This window comes from Trachinotus anak, unplaced genomic scaffold, assembly GCF_046630095.1.
Source record: "Trachinotus anak isolate AG129_WGS33_773 ecotype Australia unplaced genomic scaffold, CSIRO_AGI_Tana_v1 ptg000032l, whole genome shotgun sequence".
Lineage (NCBI taxonomy): Eukaryota > Metazoa > Chordata > Actinopteri > Carangiformes > Carangidae > Trachinotus > Trachinotus anak.
Window position 1 is genome coordinate 18887881 of NW_027273883.1, and position 24803 is coordinate 18912683.

Genomic DNA, 24803 nt, shown 5'->3' on the forward strand with positions numbered 1-24803 from the left:
GGGGGGCGCATTGTCTCCTTCTCTTCAAAATAAACAGACCCAGTGATTATAACCATTAAAAGCACTGACAGCTGTTTCACATTTAAAGTCTAGTGTGACTAACAGCTAATTTATAAACCAGATGTTAGGGAAGTTTTTACTGACAGCCAAATTATCCGCAGAAATATCCTCCCTTCCATATCAAACGGACCAGGGGATTAAAACAGGTAGAAACACAGAATAAAGTCGTGTCACTTTAAAAATCAGTGATTCACTGGCCCTGTACGGTAGACACAGGACATCATGGAAGGGTTGAGAGCTAAGACTGCTGCTAACTTATGAAACAATATGCTTGGGAGTTTTTTTTTACTGGCAGTTGAATTATCTGCAAAGGTGTCCTCCTCTCCAAATGGATCAGGGGATTAAAGCCGGTAGAAACATGGAATAAAGTGTCACTTAAAAAAAATGGTGATTCAGAGACGCTTCTCAGTGGACACATAACATCTTCGAATGGCTGGAAACTGAGAGTCCTTACCTTTGTTTCTTTGATAACAGACATTCAGGATGTTTTTACAAGATCACATGGCATCATTGACAGGTGACCAGATGAAACAGACCGTTACCATGATTAAAATCAACATTTTTCTGGTTTGAGAATTGCTGGAAACATTTGGGATGATGTAAGTACATAAGTCAAAAAAATATATAACACAGTCATTTTAAGAAAATTAAATGTGGAAAAGTTACATATTATAACTGTCATGTTTACTTACAGCAGTCTTACTGACTTCTCACACGTTTGTATATGTCATCAGTCAGTTTTTGTTTTTTTGTTTTTTTTTGCTGGTGCCTGTAGTGTTCTAAAGAGGCAAAATAGATAAACTAAACAGAAAATGTAAATACAAGGTGCAATAAAGGATTAATTTCCTATTAAATCTGGATATTTTTACCAACTTAGTTATTGAAACCAATCCCCAGCAGAATCTGACACCAAAAATTTGTACTTTGATACTAATTTGAAGACAGTGGCCAAATTCTAGTCATTGGATTAATGTTTTTGGAAGTAGTCACAGAGTTTAAAGAATTTGACTTACAAGAAATAGTTAAGCAACGATGTGAAATGTATTACGTATGTATGTATGTATGTATATATGTATGTCTTATTTGAAAAGTTTTGGGATATTCAATAGGGTGGGAGCCAGGTTGTGCCAAGGTAGCATTACAATAGAAAAAAAATGGTACAAAACCACCCTGGTACAAACACAGACAATGTGTTTACAAAGCGTGTAAGTGACTGTCCACCCAGTTAATTATATGAATAAAGGTTGCAAAATAAATGAACTAACGTTGAATGAGCTCACACACACAAGTGGCAACTCTAACAAGCCTTTAAATATAAGAATAAAAATGTACTGCTTTGTGGACTTATCATTCAGCAACTTCAACTCAGCGCTCAAATGAGCTAGTTCGTGTTGAGAGGGGCTTAGAGCAATCTGGAAGTCATCATTTATTCATCTTTACAAAAGCAGCACTTTGGCCACCATATCTTTCATCATGTTTTGTGTGCGTGTTTTCAGGTGCATGCATACAATATTTGAGCAAATGCAGTGTGTGCCTGCCAATGTGTGTCCACTGTTTTCTTTATTTTTCTGTCTTTCTTTATTCATTTGCACAAAAAACCTAAGGAGTCATCTGTTAGAAACTATTCAGTCTTGATATACAATGAACCAGCAAAATTAAGTCACATCAAATAGTTTTCATAAGACTTTTCATTATCTTTTTCAGTCTAAGATAACTTAATATTCCAAAATGTATGTTGTATTGTGTTTTTCGTGTGAAATGTGAACTGTTCCATTATTCAATTGATCTCTATTTGTGGATAATCCCCCCTTACTGTCTATGTTTGTGCATCTGATTTCAGTTCACCTTCAACATGTGATAGATGTTTTATCAATTCTTAAGGCAGATTATTGCCCACAGCTGGGGAGAAAGCAGGAGAAAGGGAATGGGCTGATTAAAAAATATAAAGTGTGATGAATTTTATCTCAATCATCTCTGGATTGAAATGCAGATTTAAGCAGTTTTCAAGCAGTTTTTTCTTCCTAACCTGTGTTTCCCAGTTTCTCAGTTCAAATAATTACATGGCATTAATATCACGTAATGCATACTGTATAAATGTCAGTCCATGAATTTTTCCACTTTTATTTTCTTCTCGTACTCGCTGACTTCTCCTTGTTTCTGCACCGTCTTTTCCTCCTCCCCTCCCCCTTAGTCCTCTCTCCCTCCCCTTTTCCCTTCACTTCCCTCCCACTTTTCTCTCTCACTCTAAAGAGCACTCAGTCTCTGTGCTCCCCTTCATTTCCCGCTCCAACATGTTGGCAGGAGGAGAAAGAGGAGGATGCTGCGCTCTACCCTTGGTGTGTTCTTGCCACCTCTCCGGCCAGCACACGCTGCCTCTGACTCAGACTCAGCCTCAGCATTCAGTTGTTTCCGCCTGAAGGACTTAAGAGAGGAGGTGGAGGAGGAACCAAAGGATACTCTAGACATCCGGAGCTCTCACAGCAGGGTCTCCAACAGGAACAACAGCAGAAGAGCAGAACAGAGCAACTGCTCCTCATCTGTGGTGGAAACTACTAATACCTCAGCAGTGACCACCTCCTCTGGTTACCCTCCCTCCTCTTCCTCCTTCTCGACTCCAAGATCCATGTGGCAAGAGGCAATAAGGAGGAAGCGCTATCTCCTGGACCGGGCAGGGGAGTCTGGTGAAGGGGATAAAGGAGGAGGAGGAGGTCAGGAGAAGAGGAACAGGTCCCCGGACTGGCTGTATGAGTCCTACTATTGTATGAGCCAGCAGCATCCACTGATTGTGTTTCTGCTCCTCATAGTGATGGGAGCCTGTCTGGCTCTGCTGACTGTGTTCTTTGCTTCAGGACTGGTAAGCTGCTCATTCACAATATGCACACACAAACGCATTATGCAAATTTAAAAAAGTACAAAAAAATATCCAGGACCATACAAACATATGGCATTATGCTCCTGTAAGATATGTTGCATATCCTCGTCCATCGGCTGTAAATGACAATAACGGTATGTGTAGGAAAATTCATATGAAATGTAAGCTCTGTAAACAGTGTGGACAGATACATGTAGGCACGTGGGTGCGCACACACACACACACATCAGGCTCCCACCCATTCTATAAGCGTACATAGAATAGGGTCACTCTAACTGGCTTGTCAATAGTGCAAATAAATGTGCATATACGGTGCGCAGACACACACAAGCCACTGGCTTGTCAATATGTGGGTTCCACTCTCTCCGACTCACACACATACAAATGTGCTTGTGCAACACCTATATGCCTGCACATGCACACTCTCACAGCATGCTGTCCTCATCGCAGCACTAATGTGAAGAGAAGGGTGAGATAAAAGTGAGGGGGGGAATAAGGGGCTTAGTTATTGTCTGAGCTCATGGTTGACTGAACTACAGAAAGGAGATCTGTTTCCCTCTGTCACTATTTTGACAGGATTATCTTTGCTCTAAAAACCTGAAAAATTCAATGCGGTGAAGGCAAGGCACTCTGTAAAATAAAGACATTCTGAGCTTAAAAAAGCCAGACATTGTTTGTAAATGTGCATTTTGTCTGACTGGGATTTCACTATTAAGAACCTGTGTATCTAAAAAAAAAAAGAGCATTTTGATATATTGACACAATTTAATGGTTGATTTTTTTAAGGCTGTTCCAATAAACTATTATAGCTTAATTACATTTTTGCTTTAAGAGAGTGCCTCTCCCATTCCCTGTCTCTGCTGAGTCTGCTATTAAGAAGGGTTTAATCTAAAACACACAGAAAGAGATAGAGTGAGACAGAGAACACTGGCAGACACAATGCATCACACTGCAAATTACTCATCATTAATCATTAGGAACATTTATGTATTGCAGTTAAACATACAAAGCTTAATGAAAACAGAATAAAAAGTTATCTTGCATGGAAGTTGTTTTCATGAACTGTAACATACATTAAAACCAGAAGATAATGATTAACATCAGTGGTTGCAGAGCCAGCTTTTCCATTTCCATGCAATAAAAGCAATCACTCAAGATAACACACAATCACTAAATGTCTAATTAGTCAACGAATGAAATAAATGAAAAAGATTAAAGGACAACAACAATCTTTGGAAGAATCATATTTAATATGCCAGTGTTTTCATCATCTATCATTCCTTTGAGTCATTATATTAGCCACAGACGTTGTTTGTACCCATGAAATACTTTATTTATAATTTCATTTTGGATTTATTATTTGATCCAGTAGGCTGAATTTGTGTTAAAGCTGTGATAAAGTGTGAAAATATAATTCAACCAGCAACTAAAACTTAAAGTAGTGTTAGAAATTTCCATTTTTGAGGAAAATGTTTCCCTGCAATCAGACAACCCTACAATCCTACAATATAATTTAGCACTTTTTGGTAGCAGTGTTTTTGTGGGCTCACAATAAACAAGCTTTCAGTAAATGTCTTTCCCTATTTGGCCACTGCTCAGTCTGTCTACGTCCTCTTTTTGCTCTGCCCCTGTACTGTATAGGCATGACCTTTACAGCTTCCTTTTTTTTTTTTTCCTCTATCGTTCTCTATTTCACTCCATTCTCATCCCTGTGTCATCTCTCACCTCCTCATATATCTGTCTGTCTCTTTTATTTGTATCCTATCATCCCTTCATTCTGCTTGCTGGCTGACCTAAATCCTGTGCTGTTTTGGAGCTCTGCTCTGGGCGAGTCAAACTCTCTGTGGCTCTCTGCAGGCACACACATCCTCTCCTGTCCCAGTGCATTGACTGTGCGCATGAGAACAAGACTGAGGGAAGGTGGGGGGGGGGGGCTAAAGAAGGAGAAAGAGAGAGACAGAGAGATTGAGGGAAGTGGAAAGAGAAGCTGGCCAAAAAACAGATAGATGGTTAGCTCATTTCTGAAAACAATGATGGAATGAATAAAAATATGTTTTAGTGATTTGTATCTGCAATGAACAGAAAACATTAACAGCATGTATGACTGTTGATTTTTACAACACTGCTTAAAAAGGGAACTTGAAAACAATCCATTCATCAATTTGGTATTTTAATGAGGTGTAATTTACAGTTTAGATATCTGGAGCTTTCAAAACTAGACAAAGCTGTGTCTCTATGGATAGGGAAATGGCATAATTGTGCAGTAAGGGCCTCTTTAATGAGAAAGAGTCAGCAAATTACCTGTCCTGATGTTAAAGTAAATAAAGGTTTGAATGGGCATTCACCCAATAACAATATGACACAAAACTATATGAGGTTGAAATCTAAGTCTGATTGGTCGATGGCCATTTATTTTCCAGATTTCCTGGCATAAACATCCAAATGTGGTACTGAGCATGTGACACATCTGCACTGCATGTTCATATCCTGACCCTTTTCCATCCCCTGTCACACCCCTGGAGAGGCATTGATGGGATGAAGCCTGGCAAAGGCAGGCAACAGACACAACTCATTTCACTGTGCTATCCTTCTACATCCACCTTTAAGAAACTCCTGAAATTTTTATTAGAACTTTCAGATCTAAGTGTGTTTCAGAAAGGCAGCAGCAAATCCATTATGAATGTGCCTTCAACTTTGCTACTGGTTAACACTGGGGGCTTTTTAGGGTTTTTTCATCAATCCATAAAATGTTGTCAGTTCAGTATAGTGGACGTAGGATAGCACAGTGAAAGGAGTCGTTTCTGTTTCACCCTTACAGTTGTGTATTGAAAAGAGGATGTGGATGCTTGGTTTGTGCATTCAACCACATTTGAGTAATTAGAACTGATCGACTATACTATCTGAATTTATACTTGATTGTACACCTGGTGCCCAATCATTTCTTTTGGTCTGATTTTATGAGAGATGGATTGCTTTGATGTATTTGTGTTTTAGACCCCTACATATTAAAAAAGATGTGAACTAAAGTATTTGGGTGCAAAGTAAAGTAAATAAAGCATTCTAAACGTGCCTCTCTTGAGCCATGAAAATCAAAGACACTGTATATGGATTTCCAAAGTGACAGATTTCTCCAATAGGGTATCTGAGTCTAAGGAATAACGGAATACATGAATAAAATATGATTCTTCATTTACATTCATTTTATCCTCCTATTTTTACCTTTTACTACATTTTGAGTTTGACACCTTTTTGATTTATCTGTCTTTTCAGTCGTATCTCTGCCTCTGTGGAGATGAACAGTTGCATTCGGTTGTCTCGGAGCTGTGCTGTAGCATGCTCTGTAAGATCAAGCGAATACCTCACTCACAGATAATGGACAGCAACAGGATGGGTGGTATTCTTTCCGAGGATGAGTGGCAAAGCTAACCCACAGTTTTATACTATAAAGTTATACTCAGGTTCGTGAAGTGAGCCCAGTCCCAGAACATGCATGCACGTGGCATGCTCTATTACAGGAATAATGACAGGTGCTCGCTGACTGCACTTCATCGACCCGAGGCTGGGTGGTTGATGAAATATTTTAACCAACAGATGTCTCTGGTGGTTAAACCAACACTATATCTAGGTTTCAAACCAAGCCGCACCAAATTTCCAGCAGGCGTAAGTTCACTTAAAACCCTGATATTAGCACGTAACCCTAAAAGATTCTCATGTTGACTTTTACCTTTTCACTGTCTTTATATTTTGTAGTGATATGGCATTTCACAGTCTGGTATTTGTAGTCTGCCATTCATTCAGAGTCTTGTCATAATATCTTGTGACTCAACCAGAAAGTTAAAGCTACTAAAGGACATACAGAGCTAGAAGGCATTTGTTTCATCCTATCACTCTCTCAGGTTACATCTAGCAAAAGCAGATTATCTTAGTCGTGACACCTTGTTGTGTTTAAAAATGCGTCTCTGGGTGTGCCACATGTCTGCCTTGCTTGTTTGTATTTCCCAACACTGAAGAGGAAAGACAGAGCTCGGGGAGTGGCTTTTTATAACACAGGCTGTTTCATGCCCCCTTGAGAAGTGTCTGTCTCCTTAATGTTTTCCTTTTCTTTATCTCTTTCAGGCAAACTTAGTTTTCTCTCTAATTATTCCTCTTTTCTCTGATAAATTACATAACTCTTTCCCTCTCTCTTAAATTGTCTGTCCATGTGTCCCACTGTATCTCGCTTATGCTCTACTTTTTTTATCCTGTCCTTTCTCAGAACGTTGAGGACCATGTGGCCTTTGTAATCACTGTGCCCACGGCGCTGGCTATCTTCCTGGCTGTGTTTGTACTCGTGTGCATTGAGTCCATCTTCAAGAAGCTTCTACGTGTTTTCTCTTTGGTCATCTGGGCCTGCTTGGTTGCCATGGGTTACCTTTTTATGTTTTCTGGTGGGATCATCTGTCCATGGGATCAGGTAAGACACAGACATATTTTGTGGTGAATTTATTGCAGACAAACGCGGTACCTTCTATTTTATTTCATATGTTCCTCCTGTTGCATTGGGAAGCTTTAAGAAACATTTTATGGCTTAAATAAAAGTAAATACAACAGATTGGAAATTGCAACTTTGAAGATATAGTATGGTTCAAGAGACAAGGACTGTCTCTTGAAAATGAAATGCTTTACAGTATGTCAACAAACCGAACACGCATCAAATGTAAGCACATAAACGTTAAGGGATGAGATAGAAATCTGGACCAATTAATTTTGGATGTTGTTGATGGTTGTTTCATCTCTCTTGCACTTGCTGTTTTTTATTTTAAACTCCTGCGGTGAATGATCTGTAGGGGTTTAGTTGGCTTTAGAAGTGCACTTTGCGCTTGCAATTTGTGAAAGACCAAATATGACTGTTGTCTGTGATGTGAGTGTGAAGTGTAGTTAAAATGAACATGGATGGATGAGAACCAAGAACAAGGGATTTTCTTGGCTTAGAAAAAAAAACTCCTTCAGCTTTTATTTCATCTCTTGTGATTTCTGACCTACATTCAAAAACAGGCTGCATCTTGTAAGTTTTGTATTGATCACACACATGATTGAGTGCTGCCTGCCCTCTCATCATGTATCATGTTTTTTTCCCCCTTTATTTCACTACTCAGTTTGTACTGAGTGTTAGTTAATAACAGTTATTCTTGAGATTTTGTCAGAATTATATATTAATGGGATCAAAACTGAAACTTGTACATTACTAAAGAAAACCTATAACGTATAAAACCAATGCACTTCAAATCCAGAGGCACAGCTGAGACAATACCTACTAAAACAATATATGACATGATGTCCATCAATATTAATCATTTATTTATTGAATTTAAAGAATAATTGATTGTTATATATAATTTACCAACCACTTACCATTTAATTAGCAATGGTCCACATTCCATTCATTATTTTAATTTAACCTTTAATTTTCCTTTAAATTTTATGAAGCATGGTAATCACATTAAACATAAATAACTGAAATAAATTAACCAGTGGTTGGTCATTAAAAAGCTGTGAATAGTAAATTATTTGATGTCAGAAAGGAGGGCAAAGGATTTACATATAATATCAGGGCATAGAATATCATTGTTGCAGATTATTGAAAAGGCAAGAATAAAAACAACATGCAGAGGAGAAATGCAAGGTTAGGTTATTATAGCTTACTGTTGAAATTATTTGCTGCAATATGTTTTGCCACATTTTGTTGGTCTCCCCTACAGTCCTGTTTATCTTTACATTGCAATACATTACCTTTACAATATTCAATAAATACAATATTCATTTACTTTGTTACTGTTGTTATGCCATATACTGCTTTTTATTGATTGAGATCCCTTGCTTCCTTTTTTAACTTCAGAGAGGAATACAGCTGATGGTAGATTATAATTGTTAGCATGAACTAAGTACTAATAGTTCATGCTTGTTGCTCGAACTGCTAAATTGAAGGTACTTAACTTGACCTGATGGCTATCGCAGCATATGACCGAGAGGTGATTACAAAGTCAACATAAATGCATGGATTCAGCAACATGGAATAGTATTGCTGTTTGAGTATAAAGCCACTAACAGATCATGTATCAATGTCGTATTGATGAAAGAGTGCAGTTAGCTGCTTAAAGGAAAGCCTGGCAGATGGGTTGCATGAAACTGCTGCAAATCAACTTGTGTAAATCAATAGATTATTTTTGTCCATGCATTTTTCAAGCTTCTTAGGGCACCAGTGTAGGCTGGTTATGTCCCATGTGGCCCTAGCTTAACCACGCTGCAGCATATGAGTCAGAATGCATAAAAAAGGCTGTTGACCTGACACCAGTTTGCCCATAAAGTTTTTATGGACTATTTTTGCAGGTTGCAGCATTAGCACAGGAGATATGATACATTGTAATTACATTTTTTTCATATTATATATGACCGATTGTCCTGTAGTTATATATGTAGTTGTAGTTATATATATATATATATATATATATATATATATATATACACACACAGTCCCTTGTACATGTTTAACAATTCTGTTCAGGAGCTGTATACTTGCTGTATACTTAATACCTATATGGCATGTATATTACACTCTTTAGCAACATCACATCTGCAGTTAAATGTGGCAAGACGAACAGTTTGCAGTTTCTTCATCGCTACAGCCTTATGCATCCTTCAATAGGGCTCATTGAAAACAGCACAGTACATTAGGTCTTCATGCTGTACTCGTTCAACAGTACTTGGTGAGAGAAATGTCTCGTGTGGACTCTCATCCATCACTAAGAGGTAGCTAAAGAAGCACTGATTCATATGTTACTTTATTTATTCCCTTCTTCTGCTCACTGAAAATGATGCCATTACTGCTCTCTGACTGCTGCATCTTAGGCATATTAATTAACACTTATCTGAACAGACAGTATTGTTGACTGCGCTGTATTTGTGTTTTTAGAGGCTTGCTACCATTATATGGATACTGAAATGACTCGTTAGCTTTCATACATTGCTCCACCCTAATATACAGTATTTTCAGTATACTTTCATCTCGTTTACCACTGGGGAGTTCAGAGAGCCTACTCCAGGTATCAGTGTAATGAATGTAATGGAAAAGCTTTAAATAATATGTAGTATAAATTGTGTGTTCCATCAAACTGGTATAAATGAAAAACAGTATTAGCATTCTGTTAGCCTGGATGCAGATTTTAAGCCTCCCCCCAAGACACACTAATGACTGTACTGAAAGAAATAGTTTTTCATATCTCTCAGGTTTAGAGGGCATCTTATGATGACACTTTAAAGTGACTCTAATTTTTATTTTGTCTTTTATTTTTCAATTCTTTTGATGTTCTTCCTTCTTGGTTTATAGACTCATCTAAAAGAGTCGCAGAGTCATTTCTGCCCTGAGTCAATTACCATTGGCTGGCCACGTAGAGCTGTTCCCAGGGAACTAAATTATATTAGAACTGACAAAATACACTTCTCAACCTATGAGCTGACAAATTTTTGTCTGATCTAAATATATATTGACTGATCTGTAAACAGTCAAAGCCAAATAAGAGACAAATATACTGCCATTCATTTTAAGCACATCTTGGCACTTAAATATTTAGATTTTTTTTAACAGACAGAGAAAGCCAGATGAGATATTGAAGAAGAGATTGACTTCAAATATCGGGTACACTCTAACTGTCCCTGGTACCTGACATGATCAGCACCTCAAGGCATAGAATATTTTGAGTGTTAGTAATGACTTGAAGATGGTGAAATTTAGGGGGGGAATACATTGAATTTCAGCTGCAAATCTGCAGGAGAGACAGCAAATAAGAGGTCATTTTAATCTACGATGAATTTGTAGACATGAAATGCCATTGATTTCACAGTCCGTTACTGCCACCTTTACAGATACCGTCTGTGTCTGTCAATAACAGTTTGTTCATGCCAATTACACTTCATGCTAATGCTGTCAAGCTAGGATGTGTTTGCCATATACTGTGCTATAATTACTATCTGCTCTGCATTGTTCAGATGTGAAAATTCAGAGTCATGCGACAGAACACCTGTCAATAGTGCTGCAAAAGGATGATTATGACTATCAAATTTGCTGCTTAACACTATTGTGTGTCTAATATGTAGGTAATAGTAAATGAGTGAAAAGGGGAGTGGTCTTGGACAAAGTTTTAGCCATCCTTATATACAAACTGTGTATATTTAGGTACGCCTGAAACAACTGATTAGTCAGTTGACAGAAAAATGTATCCACTATTTTGATCATCTTTTTTTTTTCTTGTCAGGCAAAAATGCTAAACATTTGCTGGCACCACATCATAAATGTGAGGACTGAGGATTTCCTGTTTTTTTTTTTTTTTTGTCATGTATGATAATGAATTATATTGGGCTGTTTGTCAGACAACACAAGGCATTTGAATCATTTTAGGCTCTTGGGGGCATTTGATAGACAAACTAATTGAAATATTAATAAAAATACTGTGAAATTAATTGATAATGAAAATTACTGCAAGTTGCAGCCCTACATTTTCTTAATTTGGTTAATAGGATGAAAGAGATTATAGTCTGAAGACATTGCCCTCCTTGCTGTTTAAATTCTTCCACTTGTAACCCTGGACTTGAAGAATGCCCAGGATTTGAATTTCAGCCAATTATATTAATAACCAAGTCTTTGAATCTATAGCCACCCTGGTGTTACTATGCAGTTGCTAAGTGGATGTCTGCTTGAGAAAGGAAACGAAGGGAGGCAAAGGAAAAGTCTGAGTTAATTAAATGCTTTCTGTGCTGTAGTGAGGAGGTAGCTATGAGAAGTTGGGAGTTAAACAGTGATTAGAGGGAGGGCTTCATGCCCTCCCACTGCCTCACCTGTCATGTATGGCCGTAAGCTCATTAAGGATGATGTCTTTTGTCCCATGTCTTTAATACAATGTTGCCTGTGTTTGTCAGTGGATGAAAATGTTTCTGACCATAGTAACATGAGAAAACAGACAACAGTGATAACTGGATGAACTAGATAGAGAGGTTTCTTGCAATGTAGTAATTGGAGAGTGCAAAAGAAAAATAGGACACACGGAGTTGGAGACAGAAAATGAATTGATAAATGATGTTGTAGGGTCTCTTTCGGTCTGTACCTCTTACTGATGTTATGCTTATACTGATTGGTTTGTAGTTCACTTGTAGTGAACCATGTTAATGGAATGGTATGTACAAATTTCCTGCTTTTTTGTTTGTAGTTTTTGCTTCATGTTTAAATTGAGTATTCCTCAATGGGAACCTGCTGACCAATTCAAAATGATCAAAAAAGTAAGTCTAAAATGGAGGAAGCTTTGATATCAGATTTATTGCACTATTGTTTAACCACAGCATGGTTTGCTGTCATTCATGAGACAGAAGTGGATGGTACTAATTTGTTACCTTAAATCAACTGTGTTTACATCCTGGTACAACCACCAGTTTTGCAAAGACACCCACATGATTTATGTGAAAATGGTTCATTAAATATTTATTGACATATTCTACACCCAAGGACTCTACACTGTATACAGTTTTGATTTGACTGATTAAAGAAGAGGGTTAAAAAGCTCTGAATAGTAACACAAAATTCTTGTTTGCATTCATGTTTACCTTGTGTTTCTAACCCCATATTAAATTGGCCCATAATAATGACTTCTGACTGTTGCTATTAATGCATTGCATCTAATATAGTACCAAAAAGCAAACAAAGCATCTGTATCGAGACTTTGGTTAGACACATGGTTGTCCTAAAATGACACCAAAATAGATGTAGACACTAAACCTCTTATATATAATTAACACTTTCTTGGCTTTAGGAAGAAGGTAAGGTGAGGTCAGTGATATGCAGTGTTATGTGTAGGCTCAATGCTGCCGCTACTTTAACAAGCTGTCCTTACAGCTTACCCTTTTCTTTCCTCTGTAACACATTGTCTTGTACCACCCTCGACATACTAATGTGCTTTCTCTACAGCTCGAATAGGTCACCTTTTCTGTTGTCAATTACCATTGCCAAAATAGTTGTAGTGGTTTTTACATAGAAGCTTTTGCTATACTCTACACATGGAAAGAAACAGTGTCTGAAAACAATAGTGGAGAAACTGTGTGATCACCTCCTAGTAAACCAAACTCAAATTCTCCTGCGGCGTCATTCTACAGTATTGGGAATATGTCTCACCCTCCGTTATTATTTTTGTCAGTACATATTAGTTTCCATAAAACCCTTGCATGCTAACAAGCTAAATGGACTTCTTCACTGCAGGAAATAACATGACTTGTGGAGCTCATCCAAACAGCTTGAGTCCAGATGGCAGTTATAATTTAATATATTTCAGTTACCTTTCTACTACGGTTTGGACAGAACTAGTTTAGTTCCTTATTGTGCTCCATATGTTTTTTTAACAGTGGTATGAGGCAGCTTCCCCGCATCGGGGTCATAGTCAGCTGTCAAAAATAACCACATTATTTGTGTTGACAACCTCAAAGAGAGACCGTGAGAGAACAAGAGGTAGTTACAATACAAACTGCACTGTCAGTACAGTACACTGTCAGTTGAAAGAAATAGCACAGAGGCACAGAATTTTCCCTCAGCTATGTTGTGCTCACCATAACCACTCTCCCAGAGTTAGTTTGTATACAGTACACTTTCCATTTTCAAACCTGAAATCAATTGGATGCTTATCCTCTCCCCACAAAGCCTTCTCTCTTTGCTGACAGTGAGGAGAAGGGCTTATCTGTGTGGTCCAGTCTCAACCCCTCACTGAGAGATGTCTGGACCCTGCCTCCTCTCCTCCCTTCCTTCTCTCTGTCTCTCTTGATTCCCTCACTGTCTCTCAGTCATACACACGCACACACACACACACACACACACACACACACACACTCTCCTTTGTGAGTATACAGCCAGCCTCGTTAGCCTTTAAAGTCGAGGTGGGGAAAAGGGAGTTGGGGTGAAGGAAAAGGCCTGCCTATCTAAAATGCTAAAGCAGAATGTAGATGGCAAAAGTAGGACAGAAACTACTGATAGAAAAGATAGATATACTGCACATGGCAAATAAGGGAGCAAGGCAGAAAGAGACAGGGAGAGATACATGATAACAAAATTTTTCTTAAAGCAGGTTGAAGTTTTGACTCTTGGCAAATGGGGAAAAAAGTATGTAATGTAATTTTTGTGCAAAACATTTTACTTTATCTCAGAGATCAAAGACGACCTGTCTGACTGCGGAAATTACAAACCAAGCAATTTCTTATCTTCTGTATTTAATTCTGCATCTTCACTATTAATCATTCAATATATCTTTTTAGTTACATATCGCCAGTTTAGCTAGAGATGAAAGAGCATATTGCTGTCTTTTTAGGGTTTAATAGCAGACTGACACACACAGTCATGTGACTCAGACATTGTAAATCTAGCCTATAAACTAATCTTTGCCACAGACTGTAGACTAAAAGCCTGATGTAATCAGACACTCTATCTCTATAATTTGTTTTGTAAACCCTCCTCAGTGTCATTATCAAGGAATTGATTCATGGGCAGAGACAGAGTTGACTGTACCTTGATGGACCACAAAAAAGCCTTGTCCACTTAATTGTCAGGGAGAGGGTCCTTAAGTGCTTGCATTAACCACAATGATGAAAGCCCCTCACTGTTTTTATTACTGTGTCAAATATCAAGTTTGCAGGATAACTCAGCAGGTGTCTTTCCCCCAGCAGCCTCTCCATTATCCTTGATACAGTTTCATGATTGAGTTAGCAGCATAGGATTTCAGAGCAGTCATTTAGAAAAAAGGCTTTCTGGACTCTAAGCGTATTATGTTGCCTTGCTAGATGATATTCAGCAGCAATTAGCAGCTCTCTCTTATATTAAGAAGTAAGTGAATTCTTTCTTATTCCTCTTTTGACATAGTTGATAAATAATAATAAACAGAGGAGAAAATGTATATGATCTGGTCCTTGTAGGTCCACTGTGGCTTTTTTAGTTGTGTTTTGATTTGCCACAAACTGCAGCCTCGGTAGTAATGAAGTTGTACTCTGATCTAGAATCAGAAATGCTGCAGCCACCATCGTGTCTGCACTTTCTCTCACCAGCCTCAGGACGCTGTCGTTTTTTTCTTTCCTTTTTTGGGAACTTTATTCTCAGAACTAGTCACCCCTGGTTAGTATTCTCACCTCTGTTAGTCACTGGCTACACCTCTCCACAGCTGGGTTTAGTTTTGTTATTTGTACCACACCATAAAAAGATGACTATTCACCCTCCTTTTGCCGGATTGTTAATGTTGGCACAGGACAATTGCATTCCTGCCATTTTTGCCTACTTTTCTATTGCTGCAGCCTCTTCTCCTTGGACTGCCTCAGAAACTCTTCCACTCTGCCTTTATGTTTGCATTATGGTTCCACTCTTGTTGCCAGCATTACTGAATCATGACATTTTAAGCATAAAATAAGACTGTGCCCAATTAAAACTTGGTCAGGCAGTGGTAGAGAGACTGGAAATATTTCTTTCCTGGGTTACAGGATGCAACTGCCAATTTGCAGAGACCAGCACAAAGAAACAAGAGAGCAAATGAATCAAACTTTAATTATTATGTTGCTGGTTTTATTTGAATGAGAGTCTAAACCTCAAAACCTTTTGTTTATTATATATCATTTAGGACAAAGAAAAGCATAAACTCATTACATTTCTGTAACTTTACTTAGTGTAATATTACGTTACATTTGGTTGCCTGTCCATGATGTCATATCCCCCTTGTGCATGTGTCAGCATGGTGGTTGTCTGCCAGAAGCTGCCAAAAATTGACTTTTTATCCAGTTTTAACATTTTTATGATACAGTTTTTAGATCTTAGTCATTTTTATCTAAATATTTTAACCAGATGAAAGATTTTAGTCATCAGATGAATGGATCTTAAGTTTTCAGAGAAACGAGGTGACCAGACACTTGCAGCCCCTCTGCTGACTTTTAATGTGAAGCTTCTTTATTCAGTGTTTGTTTTGAAGATGAGGAGGCATCTGTGGATAATTTGGCTCCTGCTAAAAACCTCCAGAACAAATTGCCAGTGAAGGAATTGGGAACTGGAAGAAGCTGACTGCAGTGACGGCAATGGTGGTGAAGACAACAACTCCCATGATCCCACACTACTTCACATTGTGACAAAAAAACGACTTTTTGTTTTGTTGTTTTGTTTTGTCTGTTTTGGTCAGTTATCAAAATAGTTGCCAATAAATTTTCTGCTGATTGATTGGGTAATCAACTAATTGTTTCATTTTACTTTATACTTTACTTATACTTACCATACATAGCCACAGTCCACTGAAATACTGATGTTGTTTCATAGTGATCCTCAAGTTTCTTTTAGCTTGTCAGCAGTTAGTGGGTTGCTTGCCTCTAAATCTAGACTGGTGGCTATGGATTTTAGGGTGAGAGTCTAAAGAAAGCGACCCACTCAGGGTGGCTCAGTAAACTTTTCTTTTACATTACAGGATTTAGTACATTGGCCATTCCTGCGGGTACAAAGCTGTCGAGAGGTGCAAGCACAAGCACAGTGCCATTTTTGTTGGGCTCAAATCTGTGCACCACCCTTTTCTCTGGATACTCAAAATAATATTTTCTGTCACGCAGAAGGGATTATTACGGGGAGCCATTGGTTTATGCAGTCATGTAAACGGCTTAAATAGAAGGGAAAATTGAAATGCCAGACTGCAGATCTATAAAGATAAGCTCCAGTGATGGTGAAAAAGAGACAGATGCTGCAGGGGTTGGGCTGAGGGACTATGCAGCGTGGTGGCCGTAGTTGTGCTGTGACTAATAAGAGAAAGTTGTGTACAATTGTTAACACAGCAGGTGAGACAAATCGATACAGACGAGGAAGAAGCGGTCAGATATCCGAGTTGACTTCAAGAAGCAGGATCCTGTGCGCTGGCTACTTATTATGTGCTTTCTCTTCTTGACAAGTGGTTGGCTTCTGTGATTATAGAATGTCTTATCAATACTGTTGTTCCACAGAGTAAAGAAGGCACAGACTTGCCTTTGAAATAAGCCATTATAGGTGGTCTGAAAAGCTAGCCATTCCTTTGTTGTGTACAGGAAACAAATTATACACCTCACATGCTACCTTTCATTTCATGCATTGCTTTTAGAACAAATGAAACCACACTTAAAGCCTGTGTGCCTTAGGGAGAGGCTATGTAATTTCATATTGAGTGAAATTATGTGTCTCTGGAACATTAAGATAAATTTCACTATAATTTTCACTATTTCATGAGTGTTTCACCTTCCTCAAGTTGTTCATATGATAGTTACAGTTTCCACTGAAGTGACTTGACTTATTTATATAATAAAGTTTTTACTCTGTTGTTGTGGTCTGATATGTGCCAGTCCTGTGTATGTTTTTTTTTGTTGTTGTTGTTTGTTTATTTGTTTTTTTAGTGCAGTAACATTATGTTATACATATTTATCCTTGCCATTTAAGACGTTCAGCATCAGTCACGGGCTCCCTGCATGAAGGTCAAGGTTACAGTACTTGTTTAGAAAACCTTCTCATTGACCTTTTCTGTGTCTCGTCAGCTCTATATTGACTATGCTCTGTTGTCTGTGAATTATAATAGGTAGCTCCCTGGGGCCCGGATACACAGTGAGCTCGAAGCTTTTACATTTTCACCACTGAGTGCCACAAAGACTTAATTCAGTTCAGGAGGCATGCAGAGAAGATATGTTTATGCGATCTGTTTTAGAGGCAAAATGTACCTACACCTGGAGACTTGGATAATGCTTAACTGTATCTATCCTGCAGTATAGTAATACCCCATGCAATCGCCATTTTGTATAGATATGTTTCTAGAAATTATTTGCAGGATTTGAATTACTTCAAAAACAGCCTTCTCACAAGAAATAGCAAGTAAAAAAACAAGGTCACTTCAGGGTGTTACTGCTTGTCAGTTCTGCACAGTGTGTATACATACAGTATCTATATATTTCTTTATTATGTTGCATGAAATTAAAAAAAACAAAAAAAAGATAATTTTGCACAGTGGTTTTAAACCTGGGCTCCCACAATGAAAAGGTCACTGGTACCATTGCGCTGGCACAAGGTCTCAGTTTTTAATAAGCAATTTGACTTTGTTTCCTGCTCTGTGAACACTGCAGGAAACAGCAGTAACCATCACTTCAACTGCCGCTCGTCTAGGAATAAAAATTAGTCATATAATTTTCTGTTGGTAGGAAATAATTGTAATAAGTTTTTTTTTATGGTGGTTGAGAGACATTTAGAAACACTACATTATTCTTGCAGAAGCCTTCAGAATTTTACTGAAATATAAAAACTGGAGCTCTTACTATTAATATTTAGATATGACTGCATTAATGACTGAACTAAGTTCATCGAGAGGAGAAATGACATGGTGCCTTTTTAAAGAAAAGGCTGGGACCACCTTCTCCAATTCAGCCAAATGACACTTGGAGCATGTCAAGTAATCATCAAACAATGGCTTATGTTTTGATTGGCCTTGAATTGTGGTTGAATTGATTTGAAAGAAAACTTAAAGGTGATCCAGCTGAATAAGGGGATGCCTTGCACAACCTTTAGTAAAAGGGAATCTTTTTGTTCTGATTCTTTGTCCCCATGGTGCAGTAAATTACTGGCAAAGAATTGCACCTGCTCTCCAGTGGCAGTCATGCAGGGGATTCTGGTTAGAGTGATATATCAGGTTATCAATACACCAAGGTGTTGCCGGTGTTTTATGAAAAGATCGTACTATGCTGGCCGCTGAGTGACGTCCACCTCCAGCATGATGGATGTGACACAGCTTGAATTTTGCCATTTATACTTTGTATATGTACTTTGTATATGTATTTTGAACAATTTGAATGATGAATAAATGATGTTCCTATTAAGTAAGTTTCTAAAAACATTCTTACTAGAATGAAAAAGAAAAGTTATCAGTTGATTCTGCTGTTTTAATTTTCATTTTGAAGCATTTACTTGTCTGGTACGTCATGCTGAGCACTTGTTGCTTTCACTTGACTTCTGCTGCTCTGTTCTTGAAGGAGTGGTCACAGTCTGCTTCCCTATTGATCACACAGTCATAAAGCAACCAAAACCACAATTTCATCAACAGACAAAAGACAAGGCATGGTCCACTTTGGCAATTGCCTGCAATTATCTATACAGGCGACATATTACTTATTTGAGGAGACTATCAATTAAAACATGAATAAAGCATTGTCCTTAAGGTAACCAACCAACCTTTGATATTTGCTGCTATTTACATTCACTAGTTAGCTACTAAGAAAGTATAAGTGTAGAACTGTATGTTAGTCACTCAAGCTTAAACAGAGGAAGTACTGTTCTTCTCATTTTTTGTGCCCCCCCCCCCTCGGTCCCTTCGCTCTGTTGCCTTCCTTTCCTGTTTCCATCTCACTGCCCCCTACACACTAACCCTGCTTTCCCACTGGCTCTGCAAATAACTCAAGAAAGGTTAACTGGCACCTGGCTGCAGAGCAGAACACTGGCCTCTTTCTGTCCATGCACAACAGCAGATGAGCTGCTTTAACCCAGCAGCAAAAGGCGTAATAAAGAAGTATGTGTGTGTATACCTATTTGTATGTGTGGGGTGTTTGGTTAAAAAGGGAAGCACTCCACATGCTACATTAGTGATTTAAGGTTTGAAGTGTGAGAGCTCATTGTCCCCATCTCTGCTTCCAGAAATCAAGGGAGCCAAGATAAACTGAGGATGCTGAGAATGTTGTAATGGGTCGACTACTTACTGCTCAACATTCGTTCTGTACATGTTTAATGGCGTAAATATAGGTCCCTCCTCCTTTTTCCTCCTGTCATCAAGTCTCTTGATATCAAATACCTCCCAGAGAAGGCCTGATTTTTTTGTTCTTTAATTATAAGCTGTACATAAATAAACTTCACTTCATAAAAGCAGTGTTCATGGTGTTCAGACTTCCTGGGTCATGGTTCTCTTTCCCCACAGAGACTGTCAATACTGATTTTATCTCACTCTGTATTTTCTTTTCTTGTGCATCCATTGCTCTCATCTTCTTTGTCATTCTCTCCACAGGTGTCATTCTTCCTGTTCATTGTGTTTGTGGTTTACACCATGCTGCCGTTCTCTATGCGGGACGCCATCATCGCCAGTGCCCTAACCTCCGCCTCTCACACCATTGTGTTGAGTGTCTGCCTGTCCACCACAGCTGATCACATGGAACCAGTAGTGTGGCAGGTAAGGTAATTGGTACAGTGAACAACAGGGGCTGATATGCTGCAACAGCCCAAAACTCTCCAATTGGGAGAAATGTGCTGCAAATTCAGTTGTTACCATGTTGGACTGGACTGGCATGTAAACAAATATGAGTTAACAGAGGAGCTGTTTTTTTTTTTTTTTTTTGGATAAAAAGAATTATTATGTATACAATTCTCAACTGATTTCAATGAGTCATTTTTATATTTAAGGCTATGTTGTCTACATGGCTATAATGGCGGCAAAATTGATGTATCGGCTATTGCAGCCTCCACTTCTTAAGCTTTAGCTGTTAAACTTAGTGCTCCCCCTCGAGGCCTGGTGTGGCGCTTTTGTTTTAGCATAGTTTCTGTATTTGCAGCGTTTGCTGTTACTGTGTTTGTTTTGGCTTCCTGCAGCATGTTTATTCATTTGCAGCAGGTTATTTGTTTCCTATTTTCATATGTGTTTTTGAATGGGCATCATTTCTGAATTTGCTGCATGTTTCTCCTTATGGAAGTGTTTTGGGCTGTTCAAATGTGTTTGCCCTTGTCTGACACCGTAGATCAGACTTAAGTGTGGTAAAACGATAGCAGTCACATGCATGCACAAGAGAACAAACACTAAATCACACAAATCCACAAAATATAAAGCGTACAAAGTGTGTGCACTTTCTATGTCAACATATTTAATTCATTAATTATTCATTAATTATCATTTGTTAATTAGTAATGTGACTAGTGTATAATTGGGTGGCACTTAAGGGAAAAAAACACAACATATACACCAGGACTCAGTGTAAAGGACTAGTTTAACATTTTGGGAAATGCACTTATTTACTTTTCTTGCCAAAAGTGAGAAGAGATATACCATTGTCATGGTAAATATAAAGCTAGCACCAGCAGCCAGTTAACTTAGCTTTGCATAAAGACTGTAAACTGGGAATTAGGGAGTCTGACTCTTTCAAAAGGTAAAGCTGAAGCCCACTAACTAAATAATTAATCTTGTTTGTTTAGGCTGTACAAAAAAATATTTTCCTGGCAGGGACCAGTTAAGAGCTCCTGGAAGTTGGTAACTGGTCCCAGCCATGAAAAGCAGAATAGTTGTTTTCTTTGTTTCACTCACTAACATTTACTGAACCTGTGTTGTCATGTACTAGTCATTAACCATTGAGAAAACAACAAATAGACATAGAATGCTTAAAGAACAGTTTTAGATTTTGCTATAATCAATAGTGTTCAAACTTGTGTCTTACTTCCCTGTAGGGGTTTGCATACTTACCATACCAGTTCTTAGGGTATACCGGGTTCCAATACATGCTGGACTCCTCGTACTTAAAGAAAACAAACACACATGAAGCTGTTTTATACTCAGCAAACCTGCATCCTGCCCTAGCTATACTTTGTTTTGTGGTTTTATTTGTTTTATCATCCAGATGGAATCTTAATGGGATTGTTTTCATTTCCAGACATGTGTCTGTTTTCCTATCCTGCTCACAAAATGAGTGTTTCTGGTTACTCTAACCATACAGTATGTATTTTTAGCAAACAAACAAATGTGACCTTTAAACTAAAACTAATTTAGCATAGCAGGTGAGCGATAGAAATTCTAATGTGGTTTTTTTATACTTTATTAAAAGGTCACCCACTTTCCAGCAGTTTTGTTGTTTCAAGCGCAAAATGCTCGGGCAGTTGGCATATGCAAATTGCTAATGCTAATTAATTTGTGCTTATTCAAACCTGATTCCCAAAGTCAGTGATTTCCAATACACCCAGGGCTAATTCCAACTAATGCATAAAGGAAACATTAATTTAACAAGCCTGTCACAAAAACCATGCCTCATCGATAATCATATATTTCAGAGACCCAGGTGCAATTTAGCATTTCAGATTCAAATCACAAAGGACATAGCTAGATTTCATGTCTTCATCTCAGTGACTTCCTACATGGACATTGCTCTTCTCGACACCTTTTCTATATATATTGCTGTTGTTTGCTGTATTCCTCAATCACCGTGTAACTGAATTGGCTGCACAAGAAATAATTGATTATAAACGGTTATTTATCTTAATGGTACAATTTTTATCATACGATATGACTGCCACTGTAGGAGTCCTTGCAGGCACCGCTAAAGGATTGATTGATTATTCAGCAGTCCAGCTTTTTGAAAAATGACTTTGTTGAGACAGATTTTAAAGCTCCTTGAAGCAACAACAACAATAACCATTCCGTGAAAAAATAAATCAGAAGGACAATTTAAAGTCTGATGTTCAAAGGATATATTATCTTTCATTACAAGAAAACATTTCCTGTGCACCTTATTAAAATAATTTTTAATTCTCAGTTTTTGGTGATGGTTCTTGTGCCTGTATTTTAATGCATTTCTGTGTTCCCTTCTCTTTAAGCCTTTGCAAACATTGTTAATTGCTTCTGTGAACTGTGCTGTGATGGCCCTGTTATTTGGTTTCTGCTAGCGTTTCTTCATTCGTGCAACTGTAGCATGGGCATACTTGCAACTGGGGAGCCTGGGGCTGCATGCTTCATGGTCACTATCTGCCAGCTCCGCTTGTGCATCAGGTCAGTTTGTCTGCCAGCAAAATCCCAGTAGCCAATCTGCCAGAGAATCCCCCTTGTAGAAATAGTGGATAGCATCATTAAGTGAAAGCAAAAGGATTATTATTAGTTCTTTGAAAAACAATACAAATATATCAGGATTCATATTTTTGGATTTGTTCTGTGAGTAATGTAAAACAAAATGAAGTGAAACACTCTGTTCTTCCCTTATAAAAGATCTTAAGTTATCCAAACTCCTACTTGTTCCTTTTTATAGCTCAAATAGTTACAAAAATAGTAAAATGTCATCCTCAATTATTTTTAGCTTACTCTTGTATATTGATCTTTTTTTCTTTTTTTTTTTTTTCATAGTTTCACTTATATGTATCATTTTCATCAGGGAGGCATCTGATTGGTCCCATATTCATTCTGCAGCAGGACAATGACGTCAGAGAAACCTCCAGAAGGACAACCAGTTCTTAGCGTCATGTCTAGTTTCCTCCAGAGATGACACATGGAGGCCAAACAGTTCAGTCTTTGTTTCATCAGACCAGTGAATCTTGTTTCTCACAGTCTGCGATACCTTTAGGTGCTTTTAGCAAACTTTCTCTGAGGGCAGGCTTCTTTCTGGCCGCTCTGCCGCAAAGCCAAGATTGGTGGAGTGCTGCAGTGGTGGTTGTCCTTTTGGAAGTTTCTCCCATCTCCACACAGGATCTCTTTGGCTCAGCCAGAGTGGCCATTGAGCTCTTGGTCACCTCTCTAACCAAGGCCCTTTTCCCCGGATTTGGCGAGCTGTAGGTAGAGTCCTGGTTGTTCCAAACTTTGCCAATTTGAGAATTATAGAGGCCAGGATGACAAATTTTATGCATTTTATGGCTATGTTTAAACAAAATTGTCATCACAAATAATTATTTACATTAAATAACACTGGGGAACACAATTTTTGTTGAGTTAGGTCTGACAGCTGTTTTTAACAAATTTTTGGGTGCAGAATCCAAAACTAGCTCAGTTTTTCTCTATCACGTCAAGTTTTTGAACTATAGGATCCCCGTTTTCTTAAGAAGTATGAAAAATACTGTACTAAGATGGAATAGTTACAACCTTTGAAAACTAAAAAAACAGCATAAAATGAAATAGAACTTACAACGGCATGCCCATGGTTACAAGGTTAAGAGAAAAGCCAGCACAAATCCTCTTAATTCCTACTATGCTAGCTTTCTGTTTGCAGATATTGATAGTACTGACCTATTGGCAGCTGCACACACCTCTCACCACACTGTCTCAATTGTGACTGCACAAACAAGTTGCCACGTAGCTGTTGATGAGTCCAATTGTAATCAGCTGGCAAGTCTTACTACAGCTAATCAGTGGAATTTTGCTTATCTGGAGGGTAAGCTGTGGAAAAAAAACTTGACATGCTAGAAAAAAAACTGACTGCAATTTTGGAATCAGCTGTCGATCTCCTTTTCTCTGTTTAACCACAGCCAAGCACCTACCCACAACAAGCAGCTGTTCAGTGACAATCAATCAATCAAGCATCAGCTATATGCAGTAATATGTGATTATATACATTAAACTATGGCAGGGTAAACTAACTTTAATATTAATTCAATAGTAAAATAATTATGATGATGATGATAATAAGTTAATACATTAATTGGAAAACAAGCTTAATGTCATCTTGATATTTATATTATATTATATTATGTTCCAAATTTGTTCCGTTCATATTACAACTGCATATATGGGAGACCTGATAGCTGTGTGCTTAGTACCACATGAGTGCAAAATGCTCTTAGCAGGCGAGTCGCCGGTTACTTACTCTTTCCAGCATCACCCCCCCCCTCTCTTTCCTGTCACTCTCTACTGTCCAATCAAATAAAGGCACAAACATGCCCAAAAATATCTTTAAAAAAAAGAACTGCAATTATAAATTATAATTTTACTAAGATTCCTGTCTCAACCTCTCCCGCTGTTTTTTTTTTTTTTTCTGTCCTGTCCCAGTCACATGATGGATAGTGAAACTGACTCCCATCCTGAGAGAACCCCACAGAAATCCTGTGACCCCAAAAAATTCCCCA

General features: G+C 38.1%; 1 protein-coding gene and 1 long non-coding RNA gene across 2 annotated transcripts in view; one reads left to right on the top strand and one right to left on the bottom strand.

Moving 5' to 3' along the window:
• The first annotated feature begins 2255 nt into the window (after positions 1-2255).
• adcy2a (adenylate cyclase 2a) overlaps positions 2256-24803 on the top strand; it is a 62318-nt gene continuing 39770 nt past the window's right edge. Inside the window, exons 1-3 of the mRNA XM_071469017.1 lie at positions 2256-2914; positions 7188-7385; positions 20011-20172. Coding sequence (XP_071325118.1) covers positions 2378-2914; positions 7188-7385; positions 20011-20172 — 897 coding nt within the window. The 5' untranslated portion in view covers positions 2256-2377. The remainder of the gene's footprint in view (positions 2915-7187; positions 7386-20010; positions 20173-24803) is intronic.
• Positions 18890-24156, bottom strand: LOC139612885 (uncharacterized). Its single transcript, XR_011686661.1, has 4 exons — positions 23968-24156; positions 22680-22798; positions 21451-21502; positions 18890-19009 (listed from the first exon to the last, which is right to left on the bottom strand). It is a non-coding gene; the product is annotated as an uncharacterized lncRNA (long non-coding RNA).